At 36.3% G+C, this 26820-nt stretch overlaps 1 protein-coding gene across 4 annotated transcripts in view; it reads right to left on the minus strand.

Annotated features, from left to right (window-relative positions):
* LOC136034957 (uncharacterized) overlaps positions 1-24045 on the minus strand; it is a 147051-nt gene extending 123006 nt beyond the window's left edge. For all 4 annotated transcript variants that reach the window (XM_065716505.1, XM_065716503.1, XM_065716504.1 and 1 more), the window contains exon 1: positions 23721-24045. In XM_065716505.1, the coding sequence (XP_065572577.1) occupies positions 23721-23994 (274 nt within the window). In that variant the 5' untranslated portion in view covers positions 23995-24045. The remainder of the gene's footprint in view (positions 1-23720) is intronic.
* Between the last annotated feature and the right edge of the window lie 2775 nt (positions 24046-26820).

A 26820-nucleotide genomic window follows, 5' to 3' on the forward strand; every position in this document is an offset into this window, starting at 1 on the left:
TTTTAACTGAGATTGAGCTAGATGAACTTGGGGGGTTACCTTTTTCTATCAGAGCTCAGTTTTACACCCGCTATTTAGAATTTTTCTAGAAGGTCAATGAGTTCTACACAGAGTCACTACCGCCTTGTCTCCCTTAGGTATCTCTATTACCAGGGCCACATCCAGGAAAGGAGACTTAGGTTATCCGGTTTGAGCCCCCCTTCCCTGAAATATTTCTCCGGCTAGCAGGATGGTCTTAAAAGTTAAATAAAAAAAAATATTATTTGAGACCGTTAGACAAATTCCACGGGAGGTAAACCCCTTTTTACTCATTCTTTTGGTGACCATCCCCCCCGGAAAAAATTACTTTGGCTCCCCTCTCGCGGACAAAGTCTTGGATATGATCCTGTCCATTCCCTACCCCTTTACTACTTATATGGCTTGAAAGGTTTTATGAAAGCAGCTTTGAAAAGAAATTTAGAAAATGAAACTTGTTAGAACTCTGATCAAATCAAGAGTTGGTCAGAAACAAGGAGATCTAAGCCGAACATAAGGCTATTTTAAATTTAAAGCCCCCTCCCCCCCGATTTTTCCAAGTCTTATCATAGCAAGATGCTGCTGACTGCCACAATTGAGTAAATATCTATTAAACAAAGCAAATAAAATCTCTTCAGGCAGAGTCAACTTAAAAGTGACCCCACTCACCGGTATAACGTGATAACATCAAAATAGTGCAAAATGCGCATGATTTCGGACTATAAATGGTTTTAGGTAATAAACTTAATTTTCAAAACCTCAGAAACAAATACAATCAAAGTTAAAAGTTATTAATACGCTTTCACAATAATTTCCATTGTATATAATATATAAATACGTCAAGGAAACGTTAGTAGCCTCTCAGAAAATGTTCCAATGCAAATTTCTAAGGAACCATTCAGCAGAGCTTCTACTACTTGCTGAAAACAATGTTTAATATCCATAGCTTCCAGAGATGCCAACTGGCGAGGGGACTGGGGGAGGGAAAATGCAGTCCATCCGTTCATTTTAAAGAATATCCATTTTGGTATTTTTCATTAACTTTCAAATAAACTATTTTTTAATCCTTACCCCAACCCCTAAACTTTTCTGAGTTAGTATCCCTGATAGTTTTCCATTATATTAAAACCCAAAAGTGACTTCAATGATTCTTTAAGACTGGGCTGCTATTGAACTCACAGACAATGTTCTAGTGGAAATTTTTAATGGATTATTGAGCAAAACTAACATTGAGCAAACTACTTATAGTTTCCCACTATCTAGAAACCAAAAATGTCCAAGACCAGGAGCAATTTAGGGAGGAGGAAATGGGGGAATTTTGCTGTTTTTACTTGGGGCGCCTATGTAAAACATGTCTGCAAAAGACCTTGAAGGTCTTACAAGTAGGAAAGTATTGATGATTGGAGCCCAGAAACCTAATTCAAAAGACCCAAATTCGAAATGTATATAAATTCCTGTAAGTCTCACTTTCAAAGTTCATCAATAACCTTCTTCTATTTGTATCCCTTCCAAGGGCATCAATTAGTTGGGGAGGGCGTTTTCCCCTTATATTACCCCCTAGATTTTAAAATGCCTTTTTTGGGTATTGCCATTGAAAAATAATTTTTTGGTATTTCTAGTGAGAAAAAAACTGGACGCCCTCTAGATTTTGAATTGATGCTTCTTCTTCTTTCATTTCAGTTAGGTAAAAATATTAAGTGAACTCAATAATAGATATACCAAATTTTTGAAATTATGCATGACATCCTTTGAGCAGTAAATCTATATCCAGATCAGTGGATCCATATTTTATGAGGAAAGTTTTAATGTGTATATGACATCATTTATAACAGCCGGGCATTAAGAATAATCCCGTTTTAACCACATTATTCATAGGGCAGATATTATATCATACCATGAGACTTGCCCAGTCCTTAATCCAAATTGTTAGATTGAATTATATGTCTGTTATATCAGCTTTCTTATGTGACTAGTTGATCCAAAAATTAGGGTCAGTTTGACAAACGGCGAATGTAAGAGCTACTTAAAGAGGTTTTAACTCATAGTCCGATATACACAGGTGTATGATGGTATATCGTAAGACCTTTATCCTAAATTACAATATTTTCAGCAATTTTAACATTTGCCATATTATCCTAATGGTTCGAATCCCAGTGTACCCAATTCTTCAGTTTGGGACGGGGGTCAGTGGCGAGACTCTGTAGGCTTAGCCAGAGTCGACCCAGCTCTAAATGGGTACCTGGAGAAATTTGGGGAAGGTAAACAGGAAGGGTGTGCGAAAGCACAGGATGGCTGGCCCCCAACCCCCCATTGCACTTCCTGGCTGAAGGGCCAAGAAACGGAGATCAGCACTGCCGGTACGGACTGTAAAGTCTAATGCCGTATCCTTTACCTTTTACCTTTGTTTAACAAAAAGCAGGCGAATATGTCGACCTCGAATTAATTCAAGCCAGTGTTTCCACTATCCCCGAGTTTTTAAAACTTCCTTGAAATTCTACAAAAGAAAATTAGATTCTTCGAAATTTCCCCAAAAATTAACCTTATTATAAATTAACAATTTGTATTTCGTATGAAGATCATGTATTTACGAGCGTTAGTTTCTGGGGGATTTTGGAGAACCCAGTATTCTTTGGGAAAATCCAGGAAAACCCATGAAAATTCGAAGATATTGGCAACACTGCTTCTCTGACGAATTTATAGAATAATAGTTGTACCGAATCCCTTGATTTTTACATTCAAAGCACCAGGGGCGTAGGCCTAGCGGATGCTCCCACGAAATCCTAATTTGCATGATTTATTTGATATTTATTAATCCAATACTTAAAACACGTTGATATAATAATAAGCTTTTGAATGAGCCCTTAAACTTCTCTCTACGATGTTTGAGTTCTCCACTAGCGGCTAAGAAAAAAAAAAGAAGCAGAAACATCACTGTTTCCTAGGCAAAAAAATGATTTTCCTTGTTGCTCAAGATGGGGAACCGTAATTCTCATAAATGAGTTTTTCGTCTATGGTAATTTCAACAATGTACATTTCGATCCGGCGCATTTTTCGTGGGGTTTCATGCCATTTTTCAAAATTCCAATAAATTTGTTTTTTGCTATAAACTTTTACGATTAAGACCTGATGAAATAATAGTTACCATTCAAAAAGTGATTCTTCGTCACTTGACATTTTTTTTTTCAAAATAAATCTTTAAATATTTGGTTACTACTACCTAGAGTTAGTTCTTTTCTAGGTTTAAGGGATGCCGCAAACATTATTATCAAATGATTATTTTTAATAATTTTTTTTTTAATCAGAGGACCCCCTAAATGTTTGTCTGACTCGTAAAAACGCAACAAAAATGAATATAAACAAATATTATATGCGTTTTCTGAGTTTTTTTCTGTGTAACCCATCCCCCCAAAAAATCCTTGTTTAACCCCCCCCCCCCCAAAAAAAAAAAATCCTGGATATAGCCCTGGTACATAATATAGTCTTTAATTCCTACGCCCCTTTTCACTAAGTAATTAAATTAAGGCAAGACAATAAAATTTGTCTAGAATTGCAAACCAGCAGCTAATTTTCTCTCAAAAAAAAAAAAAAAATCTGTTTCCTTTCATTGTTTTAGACGGGAAGTAAAAGCAAAAGAAAACTAAATTTGAGGTTTTCTGGTAGACTGATACATTCCGTAATTAAAGCCTTAACAAAAAATTACCAAGTGGCATATGTCATATACTTGCCGTTGTTAGGTTGACTATTCACCCTCTCACCAGACTACATTTAGTATGGTTTTAATAGTTGAAATCAATTATAAAATCTTACAGCAGGGAAAGGACGGAGAATCTCCCCACGATCGTTCCGAAACGCTTCGCCCATGAGAATTGAGGAAATTTGAGCGTAAGAATTTGTTTTGACGATTCTATACCTCCCTTGGAGAAGCCTCTGACCACCCTCCCATAATGATTTCATGACAATGTGCACCTACATCTTGAATAATATATTTTGGTGTAAGGTCAGATAAAGTCATTTTTTCTTCTTCCCTTAACAAGTTGCAAATCGGCGTGTCCAAAACCAAAGGCTGCATTTTAATTTTTTCGAGAAAATAAATTATTGTATTCCAAAATGTCTCTGAATGGGTCGTCATGAATCTGCCATTTTTGCATAGGCATAAGTAACTTGATGGAAGAAATGTGGAGGGGGGGGGCAAGCCATGAATGAGACAAAAGTATGTCACTCCATGTAACTCAACGATTCTGAAGCATAATTTTTGAACTATATGCCGAAATAAAGCCACTTGTCATTTTGCCGATTTTGATAAATTTTTGGTCTTTCAGAGGGAAGGGGACTCGCATAGCTTACTTTAATTTTAAGGACACATAGAAGATTACTAGAAACCCTTCTTCCGTGTATTATTTTTTGCCTATTAAATGTGTAAATTCTTATACGTACTTTTTAGTGTTCTCAATAAATCATATATCTTTAGTTTCTATATCTTTAGTATTCTTATACAAATAAATATATCAAAAAGGCTTTGTGCCACTTTTGTAGTGGCGGAACTAAGCTTTGTAAGAACCTGACACAGATATGGCAAGGGATTAACCTAGTTCGAATATGAACTGAAAAGGGTCATGTGTGCCATGGCACTTTTTAATTGATAACAGACTAGGTAGAGGGAGGTTGAGAAGTTCATTTGGGTAAATTTCAAGATAATTGCAGGGATTGCAGTAGTTCAAGTTCTTCTTTGTCCTTGAAGTAGTTATTTTCTATTATATAAGAATGCATTTATATTTTTCTTTTCGTATGGTGAACAATAACCATAGAAAACCTTAATGTACGGTACATTCCTTAGTTGAAAAAAGGAAAAAAAAAAGAGACAAAAAAAGTTCCTTAAAGGCAACATTGACAATGTTTTTCTTTCCATTTGTTGAACTAAGTCCTCCCCCCTTCCTTTATTAATACAGCCACTCACAAGCAAGGGGCTACACTTCATCTCCTACTTTTCTTTGTGATATATATTTTATACAATACCCGACTCACTTCTATTAGACATCCTGATGACTAGAATTTAAGAAACTTTCCCCCCACCCCCTAGAGGCCAGATTGGTCTCGAAACCCTAAAAGCCACAAATAAGAAAGTTAAGTTAATTTCTATGAGTCTCTTGGGGTAGATATTCTGGCGACAAGAGCTTTCGAAATCCCTCTTCCTAAAAAGGAGGTCTTGACATCGGACCTAGAGTCCCAAGAGTATATCGAAAAATTAGGTCTTATTTATTACATAGTTTTCGTCAGTACTATACAACCCGCTTAGCTAGATATATCTTAGTTTCAAAAATTTAACCCCCTCCCCATTCATCATCACATAAGTAAGATCGGGTCCAGACTCCCAAAATGACATGAATAGGAAGGTAGCTCCTAACTACCATTAAGTATGACTGACCTCCGACCTGACAACACGAATTTACGGATCCCCCTCTGACAGATGGGATCAGATACAGACCTCCTAAAGGCACAAATAGTATATTTAGTCGTGCTTCCCATCAAGTTTAGTTGGGAAATTTACTGGTACAAAATGACTGAAAATCAACTATTGGCTACTAAGAAAACGAAGCCAAATGTGTATCAATAAATTATATAGATTACATCATCAAATAAATATAAATAAATTTAAAGAAGATCAGATCTTGAAAAAATCAGCTTTCTTAGTCGTCGTCTTAATGACTAAAGTTATCTTGATGGTTTTTTTTTATAATTATATGAAATTAAAGAAATTTTTCTTTTATTTTTAAACAAAATTAAAAGAAATTATACGGCCTTGCCAGTATTTTTTGTACATATTATTTGCTAATTGAAACGATTTCCTATGAGAGTATTTGAATATAAAGTTCCAGAATTGCTGGAATCTGAGACTGAATTTATTTCCCACGATTTTTTTTTCAAAGCTTCAGAATCGCTAGAATCTGAGACTGAATTTATTTCCCAAGAACTTTTTTTTCTTTTTTTTTTAAGTTTCAGACTTGCTAGAATCTAAGATTTAATTTATTTCCCAGGAACTTATTTTTTTTTTCGTTTTTTTTTCAACGTGGATCCTATGTTTGGACCTTATTCAGAAACAAAAAAAGAATTAAAGAGAAATTTTTTAAGATTCTTTAAGTAAAAGTACTTTAAGGATTTAAATAAGAAAAATATAATGTGGCTTCAATTTGAGATATAGGACAAGTAAATTTCTTAGGTAGTCGTTGAATTAGAGGAATATTTTTGATCCCATACTCCTGACTGACCTCCCTTGCCTCATATAAAGTATATCTATGTAAAAAGGACCAGCGAATGCAGACCAAATTAGAAACTTTTTAGTGTTTTCTTAACTTTGAACGTTGCCCTAAACAATTCGAAATTGTTCATCCCACAAAAGAAAATGTTTCATTTAATTTGAAAGCCATATTTAGTGTAAACGACGATGTTATAAAATACAAATAAACTTTTTATTTTAAATGCCCTAAAAAGTAAAAAAAAATCCTTTTCCTGCCATTTGGAAGAATTGAAGTTTCTTCAGACTAAATATGAAAGCGCAGGGAGGGGGGATCACGAAAAATGAAATGGTTCTTGAATAGTCATCAATCGTGTCACGACTGTCCTGTTTTAGTCTAAAAATTTTTCAAGTTTTTGGGTAGCAGGATATTTTTTCCAGTGCATTTATAGATAAAAGCATTTGTAACCAAAAATGTATTTTTTATTTTACTCTCCTAGTTTTGTTTATCCATTGGGTACAAATACGTAAATTTTCCGCTTTGGGTCCTAAAGTAACAGACTAACCACTTGTCACTAACTAAACAGCTTCATGCACAGACCGCGCCTACCTCCATTTTCAACAACTATAACAACAACGTTACTTTGATATGATCGAGGCCTTACCTACAAACAGGTATGTGATCGATCTTTGAAGATTTTCTCTTCGGAGTTATGATCCCCTAAACATGCATGATTAAATCAAGAAGTTTCGGAAATAACGATAATGCAAACGTCTTTTTAATGATTCGTATACAAGTTCGTCAATATTTAACAAAGAAAAACGATTTTGAATAAAATATATCCTGCCACCACCTGAAGTTAGAAAACCCAATTTAATTTGCTCTGAAGACTTACCATAAAGTAAAAATTCTAGCTGTAAGAAATTGAAAAATTAACGATGATTATGAGGAAAAGGGAAAAAAAACAAGAACTATTTTTAACGTGGTGCTGTATTTGATCCATTGGTGCTGCATTGTGGTGCTGACATGGTGCTGCATTGTCTATACTCGATTGGTTAAGAACAACACTGGAAGAACCGAAGCAGAAAAACAGAAAAACCGAAAAAGAAAAACCGAAGAAAAACCGAGAAAACCGAAACCCTTTAAAGCAGAAAAACCGAAACCCTTCGACATACTGATGGTGCGAAATATTTCATCTAATTTTGTCGACTATCGTCGCCACGATTTTTTTTTAAGTTTAGCTATGATCTGTTACCAGGGCCGTATCCAGGATTAATTTTGTGGTGGGTGTTTTACACATGAATTTTTTTCGGGGAAGGGGAGCCAAAAAATTATTTATATCCATTTTTGTTATGTTTTTACGAGTAAGACGAGCGTTTCATGGGGTGGGGTGGGGGCTCAAACACCCTAACCCCTTCTGGATATGGTCTTGTCTGTAACTTGTTTCATATGGGTGACTTTCGCTTTTGTTATCCTTTTTCATTTTTCCTAAGATTATCTTATTAGATAGAAAGTAAGTATTACAAAGTGTTAGCGGAGTGATAAAGATTATTATTTCCGTTTTTTATTCCGTTATCGTATTGTTTCGTTATTCTTATTGTACTTTTCCTGTTCTCTAGATTATCTTGTTTATTTTCTTTATCTTTACTTCCTCTCATTCTATTGCATTAGTCATGGTAAGGAGTTAAGTTTCTTTTAATGCAGCAAACTGTATAAAGGATTTTTTCAGGGTAGGGGGTACAAATTTTTTCATCTTCCCCCCCTCTAGATACAGCCTTGAATAGCAGTATTGATTATTGATGATTATTACTGTTATTTTTATATATGAAACAAACTCTTGTGTTTCACTACAGGACTTTGAAGAAATATTTTATTTCTAACGCTAATAGCTTTAATTAGATATGGTTTGAATACACATGATTTTGGTCCATAGAAGTAGAAGGGGCCAAGCCATTCTTGGGAAAGGGGTTTCAGCACAATGAACCATTTATTTTATTTTCTGCCGGACTAATCATTTTTAGCCATTAGATAACCATAACTGAATAGTTAATATTTTTATATTCACATTTGTTAAAGATGGACGATGTTAACTGCTTAGAATCTGCACCCCCTAGTTCAAGGCCCAAAGATGGATTCTACTTCTGAACAGATATTACACTAAACAAATGACAAGCGTCAAAACTAGACCTAATTTAAAAAGTTGACTGACGACAAGGCCGTATCCAGGGAGGAGGGTCAGGTGGTTTGACCAAACCCCCCCGCCCCTAAATGCTTGTCCGACTCATAAAAACGTAACAAAATGAATATAAGCAAATTTCCGATAAGTTTTTTAAAACTTTTTTTTGTAGGGCCCCCTCGCGAAAAAAAATCCTGGATACGGCCCTGAACGACGATATCCTCTAATATAAAAAGAAATTGCTCCCGTCCATATAACGCTTAAAGTACTAGCCATGTTACGCACTACATCTTCCCAGGTAAGCGTAATGGGGGTAGGTGCCGTCCGGATTGGCCCCTGTGAATCCTTAAAATTTTAAAGTTTAAAAATTTTTTTCTAATCAGGTATCCTCGAAATTTACCCCCCTCCCTAAAAAATTCTACGCTTTGCACTGATTTCAGCTATCTGGAATATTATGCCAGCCCATTTATAGCTGACTTGTTTTTAAGTCAACTAGAATATAAATATATGATGGATAAGAATAATCCAAATAATTTAAAACATGTTTTGTCAAATAATAAAAGATATTTAGATGATATTTTGGTCTTAAATTGTAAGGATTTCATTGATATTTCTAAAAATATATATCCATCAGAGCTTACTCTTGAACCTAGTCATGGCGCTGGTCATGAAGATCATTTCTTAGATTTAAATGTAAATATTTGTGATAACAATAAATTAAGTTTTAAAATATATAATAAAACGGATGATTTTGATTTTGAAGTGATTAGTTTCCCATTCCCTGAAAGTAATATACACTCAAATATCACATATTCTGCGTTTTTCTCACAGTTACTTCGTTATGCAAGGATTTGTAGTAATTATATTGATTTTAAAAATAGATGTAAAATCTTAAGCCAAAAATTGATATCAAGAGGTTTTTCTGCAAATAAATTAACTTGGCAATTTAAAAAATTTAGTTTTCATTATAACGAACTTTTAAATAAATATCAAAAGAATTATCTGGAAATACTTAAAGAAATTTTTAACTAATTTCGGAGGTTCGACAAATGATGATGCAGCGCCATTTATTTTGAATTGTGTTTCTAATAGAGCGGATTTTTTTTTTTTTTAAATAGCCACATGGTAAAGATGAATTCTATAATTGTTTAGTTCATTAATTTTTTTTTTTTTTTTTTTTTGCAATGTGTTAATATTTGTGATTTGGTAAATTTTATCATATTTAGTTTACCTATTGTTGCTAAAAAGAGGGATATATTAACAGGATAAGCTTGTTTTGGTGTTACTTGGTTGTTTTACATTTGCTGTTTTTTTCATAGGCATGTATTTTGGGGGTGATACCTGACACGGGGATGCCATGGATATTCTGTGGTAGCCACAACACTTGGCTGGGTAGAGAACTTAAAGTGGCGAAACTCTATAGGCCAGTGTATTCTCCTGATGAGCCCTTGTGTTGGGTTGTTGCCTCTGAATTATTTGTCTTTATTATTTTTTCTATTGTTTGGTAAATGACGACTTATACTTATTGACGACATGACTGCCTGTCCATGGATTATTCTTTATGGTTGATTGTGTTTGGCTATGCTGTTTGACCTATGTGATTGTATGGATGAGTAGGGTTAAGGCCTCATTCAAGTGCTGGTCTATATTAATCACTAATTTAGGAAAACAGTCTTCCTTTTCTCCTTCTGTCTCTCTCTTTTTTTTTCTTTTTTTTTGTGTTTGTGCTGTTGCATTGGTGATTTCTCTTTTCATGATATATATATATATATATATATATATATATATATATATATATATATATATATATATATATATATATATATATATATATATATATATATATATATATCGGCAAAATTGAAGATTAAAAAGAAAAGTCAAACTCCGTTTTAACAAAATTAATAGAAACAGTTAAAGAAAAAAGGGGGAAAAAGAGAGACAGGAACAGTGACGAAGGAAAAAGAAGTTCTTGAATTGATTTAAGCTTGCAATGACTCACCCACAGCTGATAAAGAAGGACGCATACTTTTGGTTTCAGATTAAAGTCTTGAGAAAATACTTTTTTCGCATCAGATTTTCACTTATATTCACTATATTGGGACTAGGAGTTTACTAAAAGACATACTGAATTTACATCAAATGCTCAATGAATAAATTGTTGAATTGATTTACGAAGATAAACAAATAGATTCCAAATTTGTAACAATATATTTAATTATTGAATAAATTCGCGCCTCAAATACGTCCCAAAATTTACATAACTAAAAAATTTTAAATACAAATAAAATTTACAAATTTACATAATTTGTCACGTATTCCAACTGGCTATAAATGTATAAGCTAATGGAAGCGGCTTCTCGATTATCGAAGATTTTACCCAAATAGGAGATAAAGGTACAATTCTTAATCTTGGGTGGTTTACAATCAAACCCGGCGAAAAAAAACCTTACGCAAGTTGTAGCATGCGATAAGTCATTTTACAGCGTCTGGAGCACATCTTGGAGTGCCACTTGCTCCATAAGGTACAAAAACTTCCGACAGGCGACACCACTTCGCACCGCACATGGCACACTTCGGCACATTGTGTGTCTATTGTGTTAATTATGAAATTTTGTTGATTGGTTCGTCAGCTTCCCTGCTTCGTCTTAAAAAAAAAGCTATCCATCGGTTGCCTATATGTCTCCCAGTAAGTGTAAAGTGAGACTAGAAGCATCCCTGTGACATCCTGTGACAGGACACCCTGTAACATCTCGACCCTCTTTCACCTTAATGCAAATTCTTCAGAAGAAAGTTAGAATGTGACATTTTGCTTTAATAGGTAATATGCAAAGATTTTCGATCTTTAGGCTACGATTTAATCCAGTCTTGAGCTTTTTGTAGAAAGGTAGGTATTTGATACCTAGTTTAAATTAGAAGCATACACAGACTTTCAATTTATTGAATTAGAGGCATTAAAAGGGCCTCAGCCCTTCCAAAAATAGCCATACGAAAACGTTTTCTGAAGAAAAGTTGGCAGGTGGTTTGTCCACTAACACCGATCGGCTTCGATACACTGGGTTGGCAGGTGGCAGGTGGCAGGTGGTTTGTCCACTAACACTGATCGGCTTAGATACACTGGGTTGGCAGGTGGCAGGTGGTTTGTCCACTAACACTGATCGGCTTAGATACACTGGGTTGGCAGGTGGCAGGTGGCAGGTGGTTTGTCCACTAACACTGATCGGCTTAGATACACTGGGTTAAGGTACCAAACCTTGGTACCTTAGGCCACCTTAGGTACAAAAACAAGTACCTTAGGCCAAATGGAAAATATTTTTAAGGCGCGTATTCCTCTTTTTAGCCCCACTTACCTAACGCACGGAACTGCCCGGGTTCTCATGACCAGCTAGGAGACGCATAGCCACAGCCAAAGAAAAATTCACCCCGTGGTCCCTCTAACATAACACTCACTTTTAATTCGTCAGCAATAAGGTAGGCAGTTTGTATCTTGCTTGAGGAACAATATATTTTCAGTTTGTAATATTGAGACTTAAAGTGAGGTGGCTCCCCCATAGCCCCTCACCCACTGGGTTTTAAGCAAAAAAGTCGGTGTGTTATACCTTGGTTGAGTGATGGTTTAGTGACGCAGTGGCCCTTCAAACAACGTCCCCTCCCAAGACAACAAATTTACCCAGAAAAGTAAACTTTGGCCGTTTTTATTGAACCGCAATCATACAAGAATTTTCTCTCTTGGGCTACCCTACCACCCTCTCCGAAAGCCCGAAAGTTGTTTGTATTTTACACACAATTATTCATATTGCTTTAAAAATTCAATTGGACGTTTTCAATATAGTATTTAGATATACATTGTCTGTTCTTTTGTATAAATACAGCCTTTAAACCGTGAACTAGCATTTTTTAAATTGTTTTTTGAAGCTATGACTGTTTTCTATGTCCCTACTAGGTCATAATATGGACCCGGACAATTTTGTGTAGAAGGTAGACGAAGATCAAAAACGGCATTCGCATGTGAAAATATGTCCCTCTGGCCAGAGGTGGTTACCTTGGTATCTTGGCCCATTATGCTATACCCGATGAGTGAAAGAAAGATGTACCTCTTTTTCCTGAAATTGGATGGTGTGGAGTGGCATTGGAAGGGCCACAGGCACGCCTCATACCACCAATTAAACCTGTTACAAATCCATGTACGATTCCGTTTCAAACAAGGTGCCATATACGAGGCAAGAACGTAGATAGAGGATGCCCCATCAAGATCCTAAACTTTTCTAAATTTCCGTATGCATCTTATTCAAATTATTATTTTCTTTGTTATTCCCCCCCCCTGAAAAAAATACGTAAGTGCCTTTCAATCACTTTCCTTTTACTCAGAAGTATAAGACAGAATTTACTCCTAAAGATCAAACATCTTTGGATATTTCCAGTGAGGACAAGAAGATGCATTCTAATTTTCTAATAAACAAGAGCTAAGAGCTCATATGGCACTTGTGACGAGGCGAGAAGAGCTAAGAGCCAAGAGATCATATGGTATGAGCTCTAACAAAATTCTATGAATCAATAGATTGATTTAAAAAGGAAAATAAGAGGCTTAATGCCGGTCAAGATTTAAAATAAGAGCTCTGAGTCACAAAGTCCTTCTAAATATCAAAATTCATTAAGATCCGATCACCAACTCGTAAGTTATAAATACCTAATTTTTTCTAATTTTTCCTCTCCCTTTTGCCCCCCAGATGGTCGAATCTGGGAAAACGACTTTATCAAGTCAAATTGTGCAGCTCCTTGACACGCCTACCAATTTTCATCGCCCTAGCACGTCCAGAAGCACCGAACTCGCCAAATCACTGAACCCCTCCCCCCAACTCCCCCAAAGAGAGCGAATCCAGTACGATTTGTCAATCACGTATCAAGGACATTTGTTTATTCTATCCACCAAGCGTCATCCCTATTCCTACACTCCAAGTGTTTTTCCAAGATTTCCCCCTCCAAATCCCCACAATGTCAAAAGATCTGGTCGGGATTTGAAATAAGAGCTCTGAGACATGAATTCCTTCTAAAATCAAATTTCATTACGATCCGATCATCTATTCGTAAGATATAAATACTCCAATTTTCATGTTTTCCAAGAATTCCGGTTCCCCCCTCCAACTCCCCCGAATGTCACAGGATCTGGTCGGAATTCGGAATTAGAACTTTAAAGCACAAGATCCTTCTAAATATCAAATTTCATTAAGATCTGGTCACCCTTTCGTAAGTTACAAATACCTCAATTTTCAAAATTACCCCCCCCCCCCCCCAATTCCACCAAAGAGAGCAGATCCGGTCCAGTTATGTCAGTCACGTATCTTAGACAGGTTTCTATTCTTCCCATCCAGTTTCATCCTGATCTCACCGCTTTAAGTATTTTCTAAGATTTCCGGTCCCCCCAACTGCCCCCCCAATTACGCTTGACCCGGTTGAGATTTAAAATAAGATATCGGAGTTACGAGGTCCTTCTAAATATGAAGTTTCATGAAGATCCGATCACTCCTTCGTAAGTTAAAAATACGTCATTTTTCTTATTTTTCAGAATTACCCCCCCCCCCCCCGCAATTGAGCGGATCCGTTCCAATTATGTAAATCACGGATGCAAGACTTCTGCTTATTTTTCCAACCAAGTTTCATCCCAATCCCTCCAATCTAAGCGTTTCCCATCATTTTAGGTCTCCCCACCCCAAACTTCCCCCAATGTCACCAGATCCGGTCAGGATTTAAAATAAGAGCTTTGAGACACGATATCCTTCTAAAAATCAAATTTCATGGAGATCCAATCACCCGTTCGTAAGTTAAAAATACCTCATTTTTTCTAATGTTTCAGAATTAACCCCCCCCCCCAACTATCCCAAAGAGAGGGGATCCGTTCTGGTTATGTCAATCATGTATCTAGGACTCGTGTTTTTTTTCCACCAAGTTTCACCCCGATCCCTCCACTCTAAGTGTTTTCCAATTTTTAGGTTTCTCTCTCCCAACTCCTCCCCCCCCAATGTCACCAGAACCGGTCGGGTTTAAAATAAGAGCTCTGAGCCACGATATCCTTCTAAATATCAAATTTCATTGAGATCCGATCACCTGTTCGTAAGTTAAAAATACATCATTTTTTTTATTTTTTCAGAAATACCCCCCCCCCAACTACCCAAAAGAGAGCGGATCCGTTCCATTTATGTTAATCATCTATCTAGGACTTGTGTTTATTTTTCCCACCATGTTTCATCCCGATCCCTCCACTCTAAGTGTTTTCCAAGTTTTAGGTTTCCCCCTCCTAACTCCCCGCCCCCATCACCAGATCCGGTCGGGATTTAAAATAAGAGCTCTAAGACACGATATCCTTCTAAACATCAAATTTCATTGAGATCCGATCACCCGTTCGTAAGTTGAAAATACCTCATTTTTCTAATTTTTAAGAATTACTCCCCCCCCCCCCCAACTACCCCAAAGAGAGCAAATCAGTTCAGATTATGTCAATCATGTATCTGGGACTTGCGCTTATTTTTCCCATCAAGTTTCATCCCGATCCCTCTACTCTAAGTGTTTTCCAAGATTTTAGGTTTCCCCCCTCCAACTCCCCCCAATGTCATCAGACCCAGTCGGGATTTAAAATAAGAGCTCTGAGACACAATATCATTCCAAACATCAAATTTCATTAAGATCCAATCACCCGCTCATAAGTTAAAAATACTTCATTTTTTCTATTTCTTCCGAATTAACCGGCCCCTACTCCCCCCCCAGATGGTCAAATCGGGAAAACGACTATTTCTAATTTAATCTGGTCCGGTCCCTGATACGCTTGCCAAATTTCATCGTCCAAGCTTACCTGGAAGTGCCTAAAGTAGCAAAACCGGGACCGACAGACCGACAGACAGACCGACAGACCGACAGAATTGGCGACTGCTATATGTCACTTGGTTAATACCAAGTGCCATAAAAATCGGTACTAATAGGGTAAGGGGTTTGAGATGTCCCGGGTCAACTTTGTGCCTCCAATCCAACACTGCAATGAAGAAGACAATGAAGGCATGTTTTTTCTGTGTGGTATGGAAATAACCGCAATAAAAATAACTCAGGTTTAGTATAGACCCACGTTGTTTGTCCAATCAAACGTTTACAATCAGCGGGGCTCGTGGTTAATAGACTATAGCTTCTAAGACACAAGTGGGGGCTTGACAAATATTCATTGATTTGTATAGGATTGATCGCATGAGATTGGCTACTTCCACGGTAGCTTGACGGTGAAGTGCCAAAAAAATCATAAGAGAATTAACTTAAAATTTGGTAGGCAGTTACGTAGAGCCAATATGGCTTACCCAAGAAATTTTATATTACTGACGCATATGGTGCAGAAACTAAGAAAGTTTTATAGTTGGAATATGGTGCAGAAACTAACAGGCCTAAAAGTTTTATAGTTGGAATATGGTGCAGAAACTAACAGGCCTAAAAGTTTTATAGTTGGAATATGGTGCAGAAACTAACAGGCCTAAAAGTTTTATAATTGGAATATGGTGCAGAAACTAACAGGCCTCAAAGTTTTATAGTTGGAATATGGTGCAGAAACTAACAGGCCTAAAAGTTTTATAGTTGGAATATGGTGCAGAACTTACAGGCCTAAAAGTTTTATAGTTGGAATATGGTGCAGAAACTAACAGGCCTAAAAGTTTTATAGTTGGAATATGGTGCAGAAACTAACAGGCCTAAAAGTTTTATAGTTGGAATCCTCGACCTTGGAATTTTTAAAGTCTGGTAGCGCCTCTAATGTAAAAGTTCAGCGGTCAAAATTTTCTTGGGGATAATCTCATAGACTGTAGCTATGTATTCTTAGTTCATCAAGTGGAGCCGGTCACTTTTGTCGGGAGGTAGGTGGACCTCAGAAGTGGTATTCGCCTCTGAAATTCAGCGAAACTGAGCACGTCAATGGAAACATCGGGGAAAGGGAAGACACCTATAAACACTATCATTCTCAGATCCGATTGGTTTGCCCCGTCTGTTTAAAGCTGCCCGGTGAAAAAATGGTCTACCGACCTTTCTGTCAAAATTTTGACAGTAAGGATAGTGGTTGCTTTACCACAAATCTGCTTTCTTCCTCCAATCATATAGACTGAGTTCCCTGTGTGATTTTGATTCAAACACTGTAGGCCCAACAACAGGTCAGCTTTTCTGCTAAGAAGTTGCTGGGGATGATGTTGGAGGATCGCAGCAGAGGCAGTTATAGGGGAAAGGGGTCACTTGCACGGGGCCCAGAAAATTTTGGGCAAAAAATTTCAAAGAAATAATCTAACATTTATAATCATTTTGTAATTTTGAAATTTTATTTTTATTAAGTTTTATTTTGATAAATTTTATTAATAAATGCAAATGTTGTATAAATTTGGCTTGAAAATTTTTGGAGAATAGAGGGGGGCTAATCAAGATTCTGCCCCAGACGCAAGAGCGGTGAGAACCATCACAGGATCTCGGCCCCAATTTAGTCATCCCGAATCGAATATTTTGGCATTATTCGGGGTCGATCAAGATGCAACACAACTATCCTTATACCAAAAACCTGACAGTGGTGTGGAGGGTTGGGGGTGTTGAAGCGGTCCACTTTCGTTCTCGAATCATACGTTGCTCCGATTTAGGCCGTTTGTATTCGTAATTTACGAGTCATTGACTGTGTCAATCCATAGATGGGCGTGGGTGTCACTTTCTCGTTGAAGGTTGTTTATTTATGCGATTGCCTTGCAATTGGAATATATAATCTGTGTTTCAGCGATGAAGAATTACAAGTGCAAACAAAACTAGAATTAAAATGCTGAAACTTGAACTTGAAAAGTTCACATAGGGTTATTATCATGTCAGATAAAAAAAAGGAAGAAAATCCTTTTTCCATTGACGTAGATTTTATTTATTTTGTGTGTTTGAAATTTCAGGGAAAAGGGAGAAACCCATATTTTGTTTTCGAAAACTTCCTAATCCGAGATGCAAGCCATAAGAGGTGACTCTACAGGTCCCATTGCACACGTTTAATTGTGCGTAAAATGTGGAGATTGATACTCAGTAAAGAGTAAAATTGACAGATCGCCAATCGCCATTTGATGAATGTAAAAAACCTGCTTGAATTACATGCGTCGGTCAAACAGATCGTGGTAACGAACTGTAGTAAGGAGCGACCCGGCTCAATAGTAACCAAAACTCTAAAAAACGGAATTTTGTTAGCATAGCTACATCAAAAGAATTGCATTTTGATGCTGATTTTAAATATATAAGTTTAATCAAATTTAGTCTTACCCATCAAAAGTTACGAGCCTGAGAAAATTTGCCTTATTTTAGAAAATAGGGGGAAATACCCCATAAAAGTTATAGGATGTTTAAAAAAATTACATCATTAAATTCAGCGTATGAGAGAACCGTACTGTAGAAGTTTCAAGCTCTTATCTACAAAAATGTGGAATTTTGTATTTTTTTGCCAGAAGGCAGATCATGGACGCGTGTTTATTTGTTTTTTTTTTGTTTTTTTTCCCCAGGGGTGATCGTATCGACCCAGTGGTCCTAGAATGACCACTTGGTGGTCCTTAGAATAAAAAGTTCTAGTGCCCTTTATAAGTGAGCAAAAAAAATTGGAGGGCACCTAGGCCCCCTCCCACGCTAATCATTTTCCCAAAGTCATCGGATCAAAATTCTGAGATAGCCATTTTATTCAGCATAGTCGAAAAACCTTATAACTATGTCTTTGAGGACGACTTACTCCCCCACAGTCCCCGTGGAAGGGGCTGCAAGTTACAAACTTTGACCTGTGCTTACATATAGTAATGGTTATTGGGGAGTGTACAGACGTTTTCAGAGGGATTTTTTTGGTTGGGGGGGGTAGAGTTGTTGAGAAGAGGGGGATATGTTGGGGGAACTTTCCATGGAGTAATTTGTCAGTGGGGAAGAAAATTTCCATGAAGGGAGCGCAGGATTTTCTAGCATTATTTAAAAAAAAAACAATAAAAAAATAAATATTTAAAAGTTATTTCATCTGAAAGTAACGAGAAGCATTAAAACGAACAAAAATTACTACGCATATGAGGGGTTCATCCCCTCCTCAATACCTCTCTCTTTACGCTAAAGTATTTTTAGTAATTTCAGCTATTTATTCTACGGCCTTTGTGATTCAGGGGTCATTCTTAAGGAATTGGGACAAAACTTAAGCTTTTTTGTAAAGAGCGAGGTACTGCTGAGGGGTAAACCCCCTCATATACGTAATAAAAACATACGAATACAAAAGTTCGTTACGTAAATTAATTCGTAAGTTACGTATATCTTTTACTAATAAAAACGTTTGTAAAAAATTAAATGTTATAGTTGCCTTTTCAAGTAGCCAAAAAACTGGGGGGGGGGCAGCTAGGCCTCCTCCACCACTTCTTTTTTCCCAAAATCATTCAATCAAAACTATGAGAAATCCATTTAGCCAAAAAATTAAATATGCAAATTTCGTTTTAATTATTCATCTGCGGAGAGCCAAAAATCGTTTTAATCGTTTTAATTTTTAATGTCCCTCGTTACTTTCAGTTATAAGAACTGAAAGCTCTTTGAAAGCTTTTTTTTATTTAATAGTTTTAAGATCTGAGTTTTGGTACCGATGTTTTTAAAAGGAAAATATTGTGCTTAAAAAAAAGAAAAAAAAACAGACCCATGGTAAAGAATTTAGGCACATGTTTCCTAGTGAAGGACATTTAGTCATAAAATTAGCACCTGGCAATATGGCATTTAGACCAGGGAATTGTTTGAATTTCTGGGCGTTTTTTGTTAAATTATTAAATGAAATTTGTTTTTTTTACTAGGCCACAAAATCCTGAACTTTCTTGATTTTCTAGGCGATTTTTATTCAAATTATTAATTTATTTTTAGTAGGCCCCAAAAGACATTTTTACTATTGCTTCAAATCCCTCTCCCTCCCCAACAAATCATTTGTACGTGCCTGATCTAGTCCCGAATACAAGAATAAATCAAAACTGCACATGAGAAATGCCGTTCGGACAGCTAGCTTTGGCGATCTGTATCTTAGACCACAAATTTGTTTTAAGATAATTGGGATATATAAACCTCCTTGAATTTTATTACGTGTTAAATTCAATAACAATAGACTATAAAAGCATACCCACCATCTTGTATATATGGAATCAATCCACCATATCAAAAATATTACTTTTTCTTCTTCTTAGTAATAAAGATGTTTGGAAGTAATGGGCACAAAAAATAGAGGAGGGGTGACTATGCATTTTCAATTCCAGGAAACCAAAGAGTTCCGCTTCTGAAGTTTATGATAGATCGTCGATACCTCGCTCTTTACATTAAAGCTTAAATTTTGTCCCAATTCCTTGAAAATGACCCCTGAATCACAAAGGCCGTAGAATAAATAGTTGAAATTACTAAAAATACTTTAGCGTAAAGAGCGAGGTATTACGAGGAGGTAAACCCCTCATATGCGTAATAATTCCTGTTCGTTTTAAGTTTTAATGCTGCTTCTCACTTTCAGTAGAAAGAAATTTTCATATTTATTTTTTCATTGTTTTTTTAAATAATGCTAGAAAATCCTGCGCCCCATCCATTGAAAGTCTTCCCCCATGGGAAGTTCCTCCATGGAAAGATCCTCCCCGGTAACCCTTCCCCTCAAATATCCCCCCAAACCAACAAAATCACTCTGAAAACGTCTGTACACTTCCCAGTAATGATTACTATATGTAAACACAGGTCAAAGTTTGTAACTTGCAGCCCCTCCCACGGGGACTGCGGGGGAGTAAGTCGTCCCCAAAGACATAGTTATAGGGTTTTTCGACTATGGTGAATAAAATGGCTATCTCAGAATTTTGATCCGGTGACTTTGGGGAAAAAATGAGCATGGGAGGGGGCCTAGGTGCCCTCCAATTTTTTTGATCACACGATCATCTCTGGGGAAAAAAAAACAAAAAAAAAAAACGAAAAAAAAAACAAATAAACACGCATCCGTGATTTGTCTTCTGGCAAAAAATGGGAAATTCCACATTTTTGTAGATAGGGGCTTGAAACTTCCACAGTAAGGTTCTCTGATACGCTGAATATGATGGTGTGATTTTCTTTAAGATCGTAAGACTTTTAGGGGGTGTTTCTCCCTATTTTCTAAAATGAGGCAAATTTTCTCAGGCTCGTAACTTTTGATGGGTAAGACTAATCTTGATGAAACTTATATATCTAAAATCAGCATTAAAATGCGATTCTTTTGATGTAACTATTGGTATCAAAATTCCATTTTTTAGAGTTTCGGTTACTATTGAGCCTGGTCGCTCCTTACTACAGTTCGATACCACGAACTGTTTGATATCGACCACTCTCAAGAAGCAACGTTAGGTTAATCATAATGAAATGTACCTAAATATGGCAAAAATATATTAATTTAGTAACGCAATTATTGAAACTATAACAAAGAATTATGGAAAGAAGGCTGCCCAGTCGCATTATATTAAATACCTAACCAATTCTATATATTAAATATTTAATTAAAATATACCTATATAGTAGTTTATTTCGCTATGCCTAAGCTAATTGTCTCCGAATGCAGACAGACAAACCGGTTTTACGGTGACAGATCATATCAAACTTCTTGAGCGAGGTCGCTATAATACATAAGTACCGGTTTTTGATTAATGGTCGGTATTTTTTCCAAGACCACCTTCTAAGTGAGTTTCACTGTTGATAATCATGACTGAAACTATATCATCTACATATCCAGAAGTTAGTATGTTTTTCACTGCCTAATATAAAAACCTATTCCTATTTGAACCCTTATTTGATAGTTATGGTAAGTGAATATCTGTTTAGGTTTTGTTTGCTTTGGTAGCTATCTTCCTAGCTATGATAAAGTCTAAAAATGGGATGTGGCGTTGAGTCAAACTGACGGAATAGCAATGGTGCAACACATTTATATTTTACTGATGGAAAGCGCTTCACTGAAAACGAGTTATGGTAAATATACGACTGCTCATATTATTGACTTACCAACAAAGGGAAAATACCACTCGATGCCTTTTTTCATGCTCTTTACGAATATAAAAATTGCGTCTATCATAAATTTAAGCACTTTCAGCTATTGAAAATGACGAATTTTCAATTAAAGTATGAGTTATCGGTCGTTTTCCGACGAAATAATACTACTGTTTGTCAGCGCTGTTTTCTCGGTCGTTTCGGGCAAAATAATACTACATTTTCTCAGTGCCAAAATTATTTATAATAAGGTTAGTTTAGGTTAGGTCAAAAAGGCCTTAAATTTGAATTTGCGATAGAAGCGATGATTATATTCGTAAAGAGCATAAAAAAGGCATCGAGTGGTATGTTCACTTTATTGATAAGCCAATAATATGAACAGTCATATATTTACCCGAGAAATACTGAATAAAATATAGATCACTGAGATAAAGCGCATAGACAGGAATTTCTTTTGGAGGGGCTATAATAAAAAAACTTATCTTTTTTGGTAATTTGGACAAGAAGTGTCCAAAATAGCAGGAAAATCGGGTAAATCTTAAAAGTTAGATTTACTGACAAATTCAATCGCAGTCAAGTTGTATTAAGGAGAATAGTCGTATTTAGATAGGCTAGGCTTTAAAGGTACATTTTTTTAAGCTCCACAGCTGAAAAAAAAAATATCCAAGACTGTAGCCAGCCAATCCCAAATTAACCTAATATTATCAACAACTAGCGGTATCATATCCAAGATTAGGAACATTCAGTCGATGTTAGGCTCAGGCACGTACGCAGGAATTTTTTTTCGGGGGGGGGGGGCCAAAACCTTCGAAACAGCAGATAAAAAGTAGCACTTTTTTTTATTTAGTAACTAAATAAATGCAAAAAGCACGTGTACCAGAAAATACAGATTAACTTTAATCTGTAGAATTGTAGCAGATGGGGGGAGGGAAGAAGACTGAAGCCTCAAAAGCACGTTTTAGGCTCATGTTATGTTCATAGCGATTTAGAACCAGTGATTAATCTATTATATCCCACTGAAAGGGAAATTAACAGTGCAATATGGGTGCTGTGGGGGGTAGTTCTTCTATTGCAAAAATAGTTTCCAAAAATTGAAGCTGTACTTTATTCTGAAAAGGGAGGATAAACGCCCTAATATCAAGGATAATTTCTATTTTGCTGTGAAAAGCAAACTCTCTTTGCAAAAAAAAAAAATAACAGTACAATCGCTAGTCACTTCAAAGAGGGTAAAAAGTTAGACAGGACATGGGTTAATAATTGGGCAGTGACTTGACCGGATAATTGCCTGCTGTAAAATCCCCCCAAAAAAGGCTTCATACATGTATCTAGATAAATGTATCTTAATAAATGTCCTACTTTTGCCAGAAATCCCAAAAAAATGGGGAAATTAAACATTTTACAAAATTTAGGGGGGGGGGGCGAAGGCCCCCCCCCTGCGTACGTGCCAGGTTAGGCTACATCCTTTTCATAATACTTGACCGTGAATAGGCCACGTATTATCCGCAGTGGCTTCAGTTTATGATAATGTAGGGTGGAGGAGGGATAAAGTGTATTTATCAAATTCAGCATAAGCCTTAAATTGGGGCTGTTGAGAAGGAAACATGTTGAGAAATCAATTCTTACTTCATTATATACAGAAAAATTGTAGTTGACACATTTTGACTACCACTTCACTATACTTTACCCCCAACCCTTCCCATTGTGCAAATATTTAGCCCAAATTATATATTTCCCGTGCATTTGCAATGATTCACTCTTGTTTCAACCTGTGTACCCGTAAATTGAATCAACGCTGACGAAATCACGAAAAAGAAAAAACAGGTGGGAAATGTATAATTTGGACTATTAATTTGCATATTAGGGGGGAAGTAAAGTATGCTGGAAGAGCCTTCAAAATGTGTCGAAATTTTGGAAAATTTCGGAAATGTGAAAAATGTTTTTCTGCACATTTTGAAGTAAGAACTGATTCTAACCATGTTTCCTTCTCAATAGCCCCTATTCAAGGCTTATACATCAAAATATAGTGTATGGAGGGAGAAAATTGTGATATCTTTTCAAATTTTCAATATAAAAAAAGTTTTTTCCGACATCTAGGGGGGGGGGGGGTAAGTAAACACCGGAGGGCGGATATAATAAACCTCCTATAATAGCCTATAATAAACCTCAACTGATTTTGGAATGAGTTCAAAACCCAAGATCCTTGGGAGGGGGGTCAAAAATTCTTGCACTTATCCCGTATGACAGAAAAACGGTTCAAACCTTCTGTTTGGGTACTTTTCCAAAGATGAATCATTTACCTGTAACTATACAATCTGCATTTTCCACTTGCTTCAATATCCTCGCTGCTTCTTCAGCTAAATCATCTTCATTTAAAATAAGTGGTTCTTTATACACATTGCGGACAAATTTTCTACCCTCATTCTCCGGCAAATATCCAATCACTTGACCCTGTTTATCCAAAACTGCACCTCTAGGAATATGCTTAACACTAATATCTTTATTGAATGAAACCCGCTTAGTTGATGAATCTTCCGAGTGTTCAGATTCAGTCCGGTAGACAGTCCTATGCATTTTTCATGCTCAGCATTCGGCTGTTGTTCAACAGCCCGCTTCAACAAAATCACTAAAATTTTTAAGGTGTTCTGCTGCCAAGATGTGTTTTCAAGGCAGCCAGCATCTAGTGACCAAAAGCCCGAAGAAAATGAGTAATTACTTAGTTGATAACTTGAGGTATTTGCAACTATTATTAGCTAGAATGCTTTGTGTAATTTGAGTGAATTATTTGCTGTGACATATACCTGAAAGAAAGAATGTTGGGTAAAACATTACTTCAGAAATATGGCTTTAATTATTATTTTAAATGTTATTTATATAAAAGGTGTTAAATACTTCTTTTACACAAGATATAAACTAAAACGAGTAAGTCAATAATTCTATAGGAGGATTTCTTCCAGAAGACAGGGGTGCCAATTGGAGGGGAAAGAGTATTGCCCCTAAATTTTGAAAAATTCCTTTCGTTGAAAAAAATGATCATCAAAATTTTGGTCTTTTAAAAACAAATGAAAGTTCTTAAGCCGAACTGGCCAGACATGACAATAATGAATGACAAAAAATGTTGTTTTGATGTTCTCATTGAAGTAACTCTAATAGCTTCTTTTCCCTACGTGGATCAGTAGCGACAATTGTATTTATTATTATTGGTGGTGGTTTTATTTGTTTTTAGTTTAGTGTTTTTTTCTTTTTATCTTGTGCTGAGGACGCCTAGTTTGGATACAGGCGAAATATCCGCGTTGTTTTAGTCTTTCCTCTCTACTGGCCGTAGTCTCGTTTGAGGTTTTTTTGCGTGGAGTTTTATCTCTCTTTATTGTTTATTTCTTTTAGAAACAGCCTTTGTTTCCCCCCCCCCCCCCGACCCCGCCTACATTTTCACGGATTAGCGCCTTTGCTATAAGAGAAACATTATAATAACCAAAGAGTAGCACCGGTAGCACCATTCTATCCCATTAAACACACTTTATAAATATAAATAAGCTATGTCAAAAATGGCGATTTACCCCTTCCTAATGGGGCGAGGCGAGATAAAAACTTCACAAGAAAGCTGTATAATAACAAATTCTTAATGGATGTTATACTAAAAACCATCATTTCTTATATTTTTTGTCCCTTCCATTTTAACCCACGTTTTCCATGTTTTATAAATAGTCCATGGATATGTCTGGTCGCTTTCATAGAAGGGAGGAGTTGCAGTTGCCATGATATGGAGTGCTATATTTGGAAAGAGTGTTGAACGGGAAATTTAATAGTGCTATTCTTTTATTACTATTACTTTTCCTTCATAGAAGGAATCTTAATTCAAAATCACTATAAATTCAATAAGTCCCTAAATGGACAGTGGCAGCAGGGGCGTAGCTCCATATTTTTTTTGGAGGGGGAAGGGGTAAGAAGGGTCAAGGTGCATCGATAATATAAAATAATCTCCAATTATATCTTGGGTAGCAGCCCCCACCCCAAGTGAAGCCACTGATTGATAGAGAGGGGGAAGAGGTGCATAAGGGGCCTTTCAGAAATTCATCTATACCGTAATTTCTTTCAAATGTTGAAGATTGGCATTGAATTTTCTATTGTTATTTGCAGGAATTATATTTTTTTTCCCAAAAAAACTTCACCACAGTTAGTGTTTTCCAAACTTTGAACGAAACCTTTTCCAAATCTCTTCCCTTCATGCCACGTAATATATATCCCATATTTCGAAAATCGCAGCTAATAATCTATTTTCAAACCAACAACCATAATCCTGTGATCAAAAGCCCAAAGCAATCATTTGGTTAAAACTTTTAATTACTATTATAAAAGTTTTATTTCTATAATTACAGAAAAATAACTTTGCATACTATGCTTGAATTATTCGTTTTGAGATACACCTGATACCAACAGTGCCGACTGAAATTTCCCTGGCGGGGACAAGTATAAAAAACTTATCAAGGGAAAGGGGTAAGGTTTTAAAACAGTTTTTTCCCATGAAACCGCTACTCTTTCTTACAGAATGTTTCACTTTTTGTCAATTTGGGTCTTCTTTAAGGGAGTAGGGCTGAATGCCCCACTGCCTTCTAATATGGACACCCTTACTTGACACTCATAGTATATACATTGACGGATTGGATGTTTTAACGCCACCGCGGTTTTCCGCCACCGTATGTTTTACGCCAACCCGGAAATCTTGCATCATCGTGAGAAATTAGTTCGATCAGAACAGACTATGTCTTTTTCTATCTCTATGTCTATGTCTATGTCTATGTTTTTGGCTATATCTATATCTATGTCTATTCTGACCTACCTGAATTAAAAGGTGGCGGAAAACCGCGGTGGCGTTAAAACATTGCTACCACATTGACAGATTATACACAGATATGGTGGCTTCTACATCTACTGTCAAGTTTTATAGACTAGTTGATCATTATAATAAGACACTGATGGAGACTAGCGAGCGGGGCGTTACATGCTATGGAGCAGGAGGGCAACTGCCAATCCTAGACCTCGGTTCCCCCCCCCCCCCCCTGCTGCAATTCAGTTCCTTCAAAAATCTTGTCAAAACTAAGATAAGCCTGCATAATTCAAGAATCAACAGAAATGGATCAGTTTTCTTTTGTATTATATTTACCTGTATCAAACAGTTCGTGGTAACGAACTGTAGTAAGGAGCGACCCTGCTCAATAGTAAACGAAACTCTAAAAAACGGAATTTTGATGCTAAAAGATACATAAAAAGAATCGAATTTTCATGCTGATTTTAAATATATAAGTTTCATCAAATTTAGTATTTGTCATCAAAAGTTACGAGCCTGAGAATATTTGCCTTGTTTTGGAAAATAGGGGGAAACACCCCCTAAAAGTCATAGCA

This window comes from Artemia franciscana, chromosome 13 (assembly GCF_032884065.1).
Source record: "Artemia franciscana chromosome 13, ASM3288406v1, whole genome shotgun sequence".
NCBI classification, from domain to species: Eukaryota; Metazoa; Arthropoda; class Branchiopoda; order Anostraca; family Artemiidae; genus Artemia; species Artemia franciscana.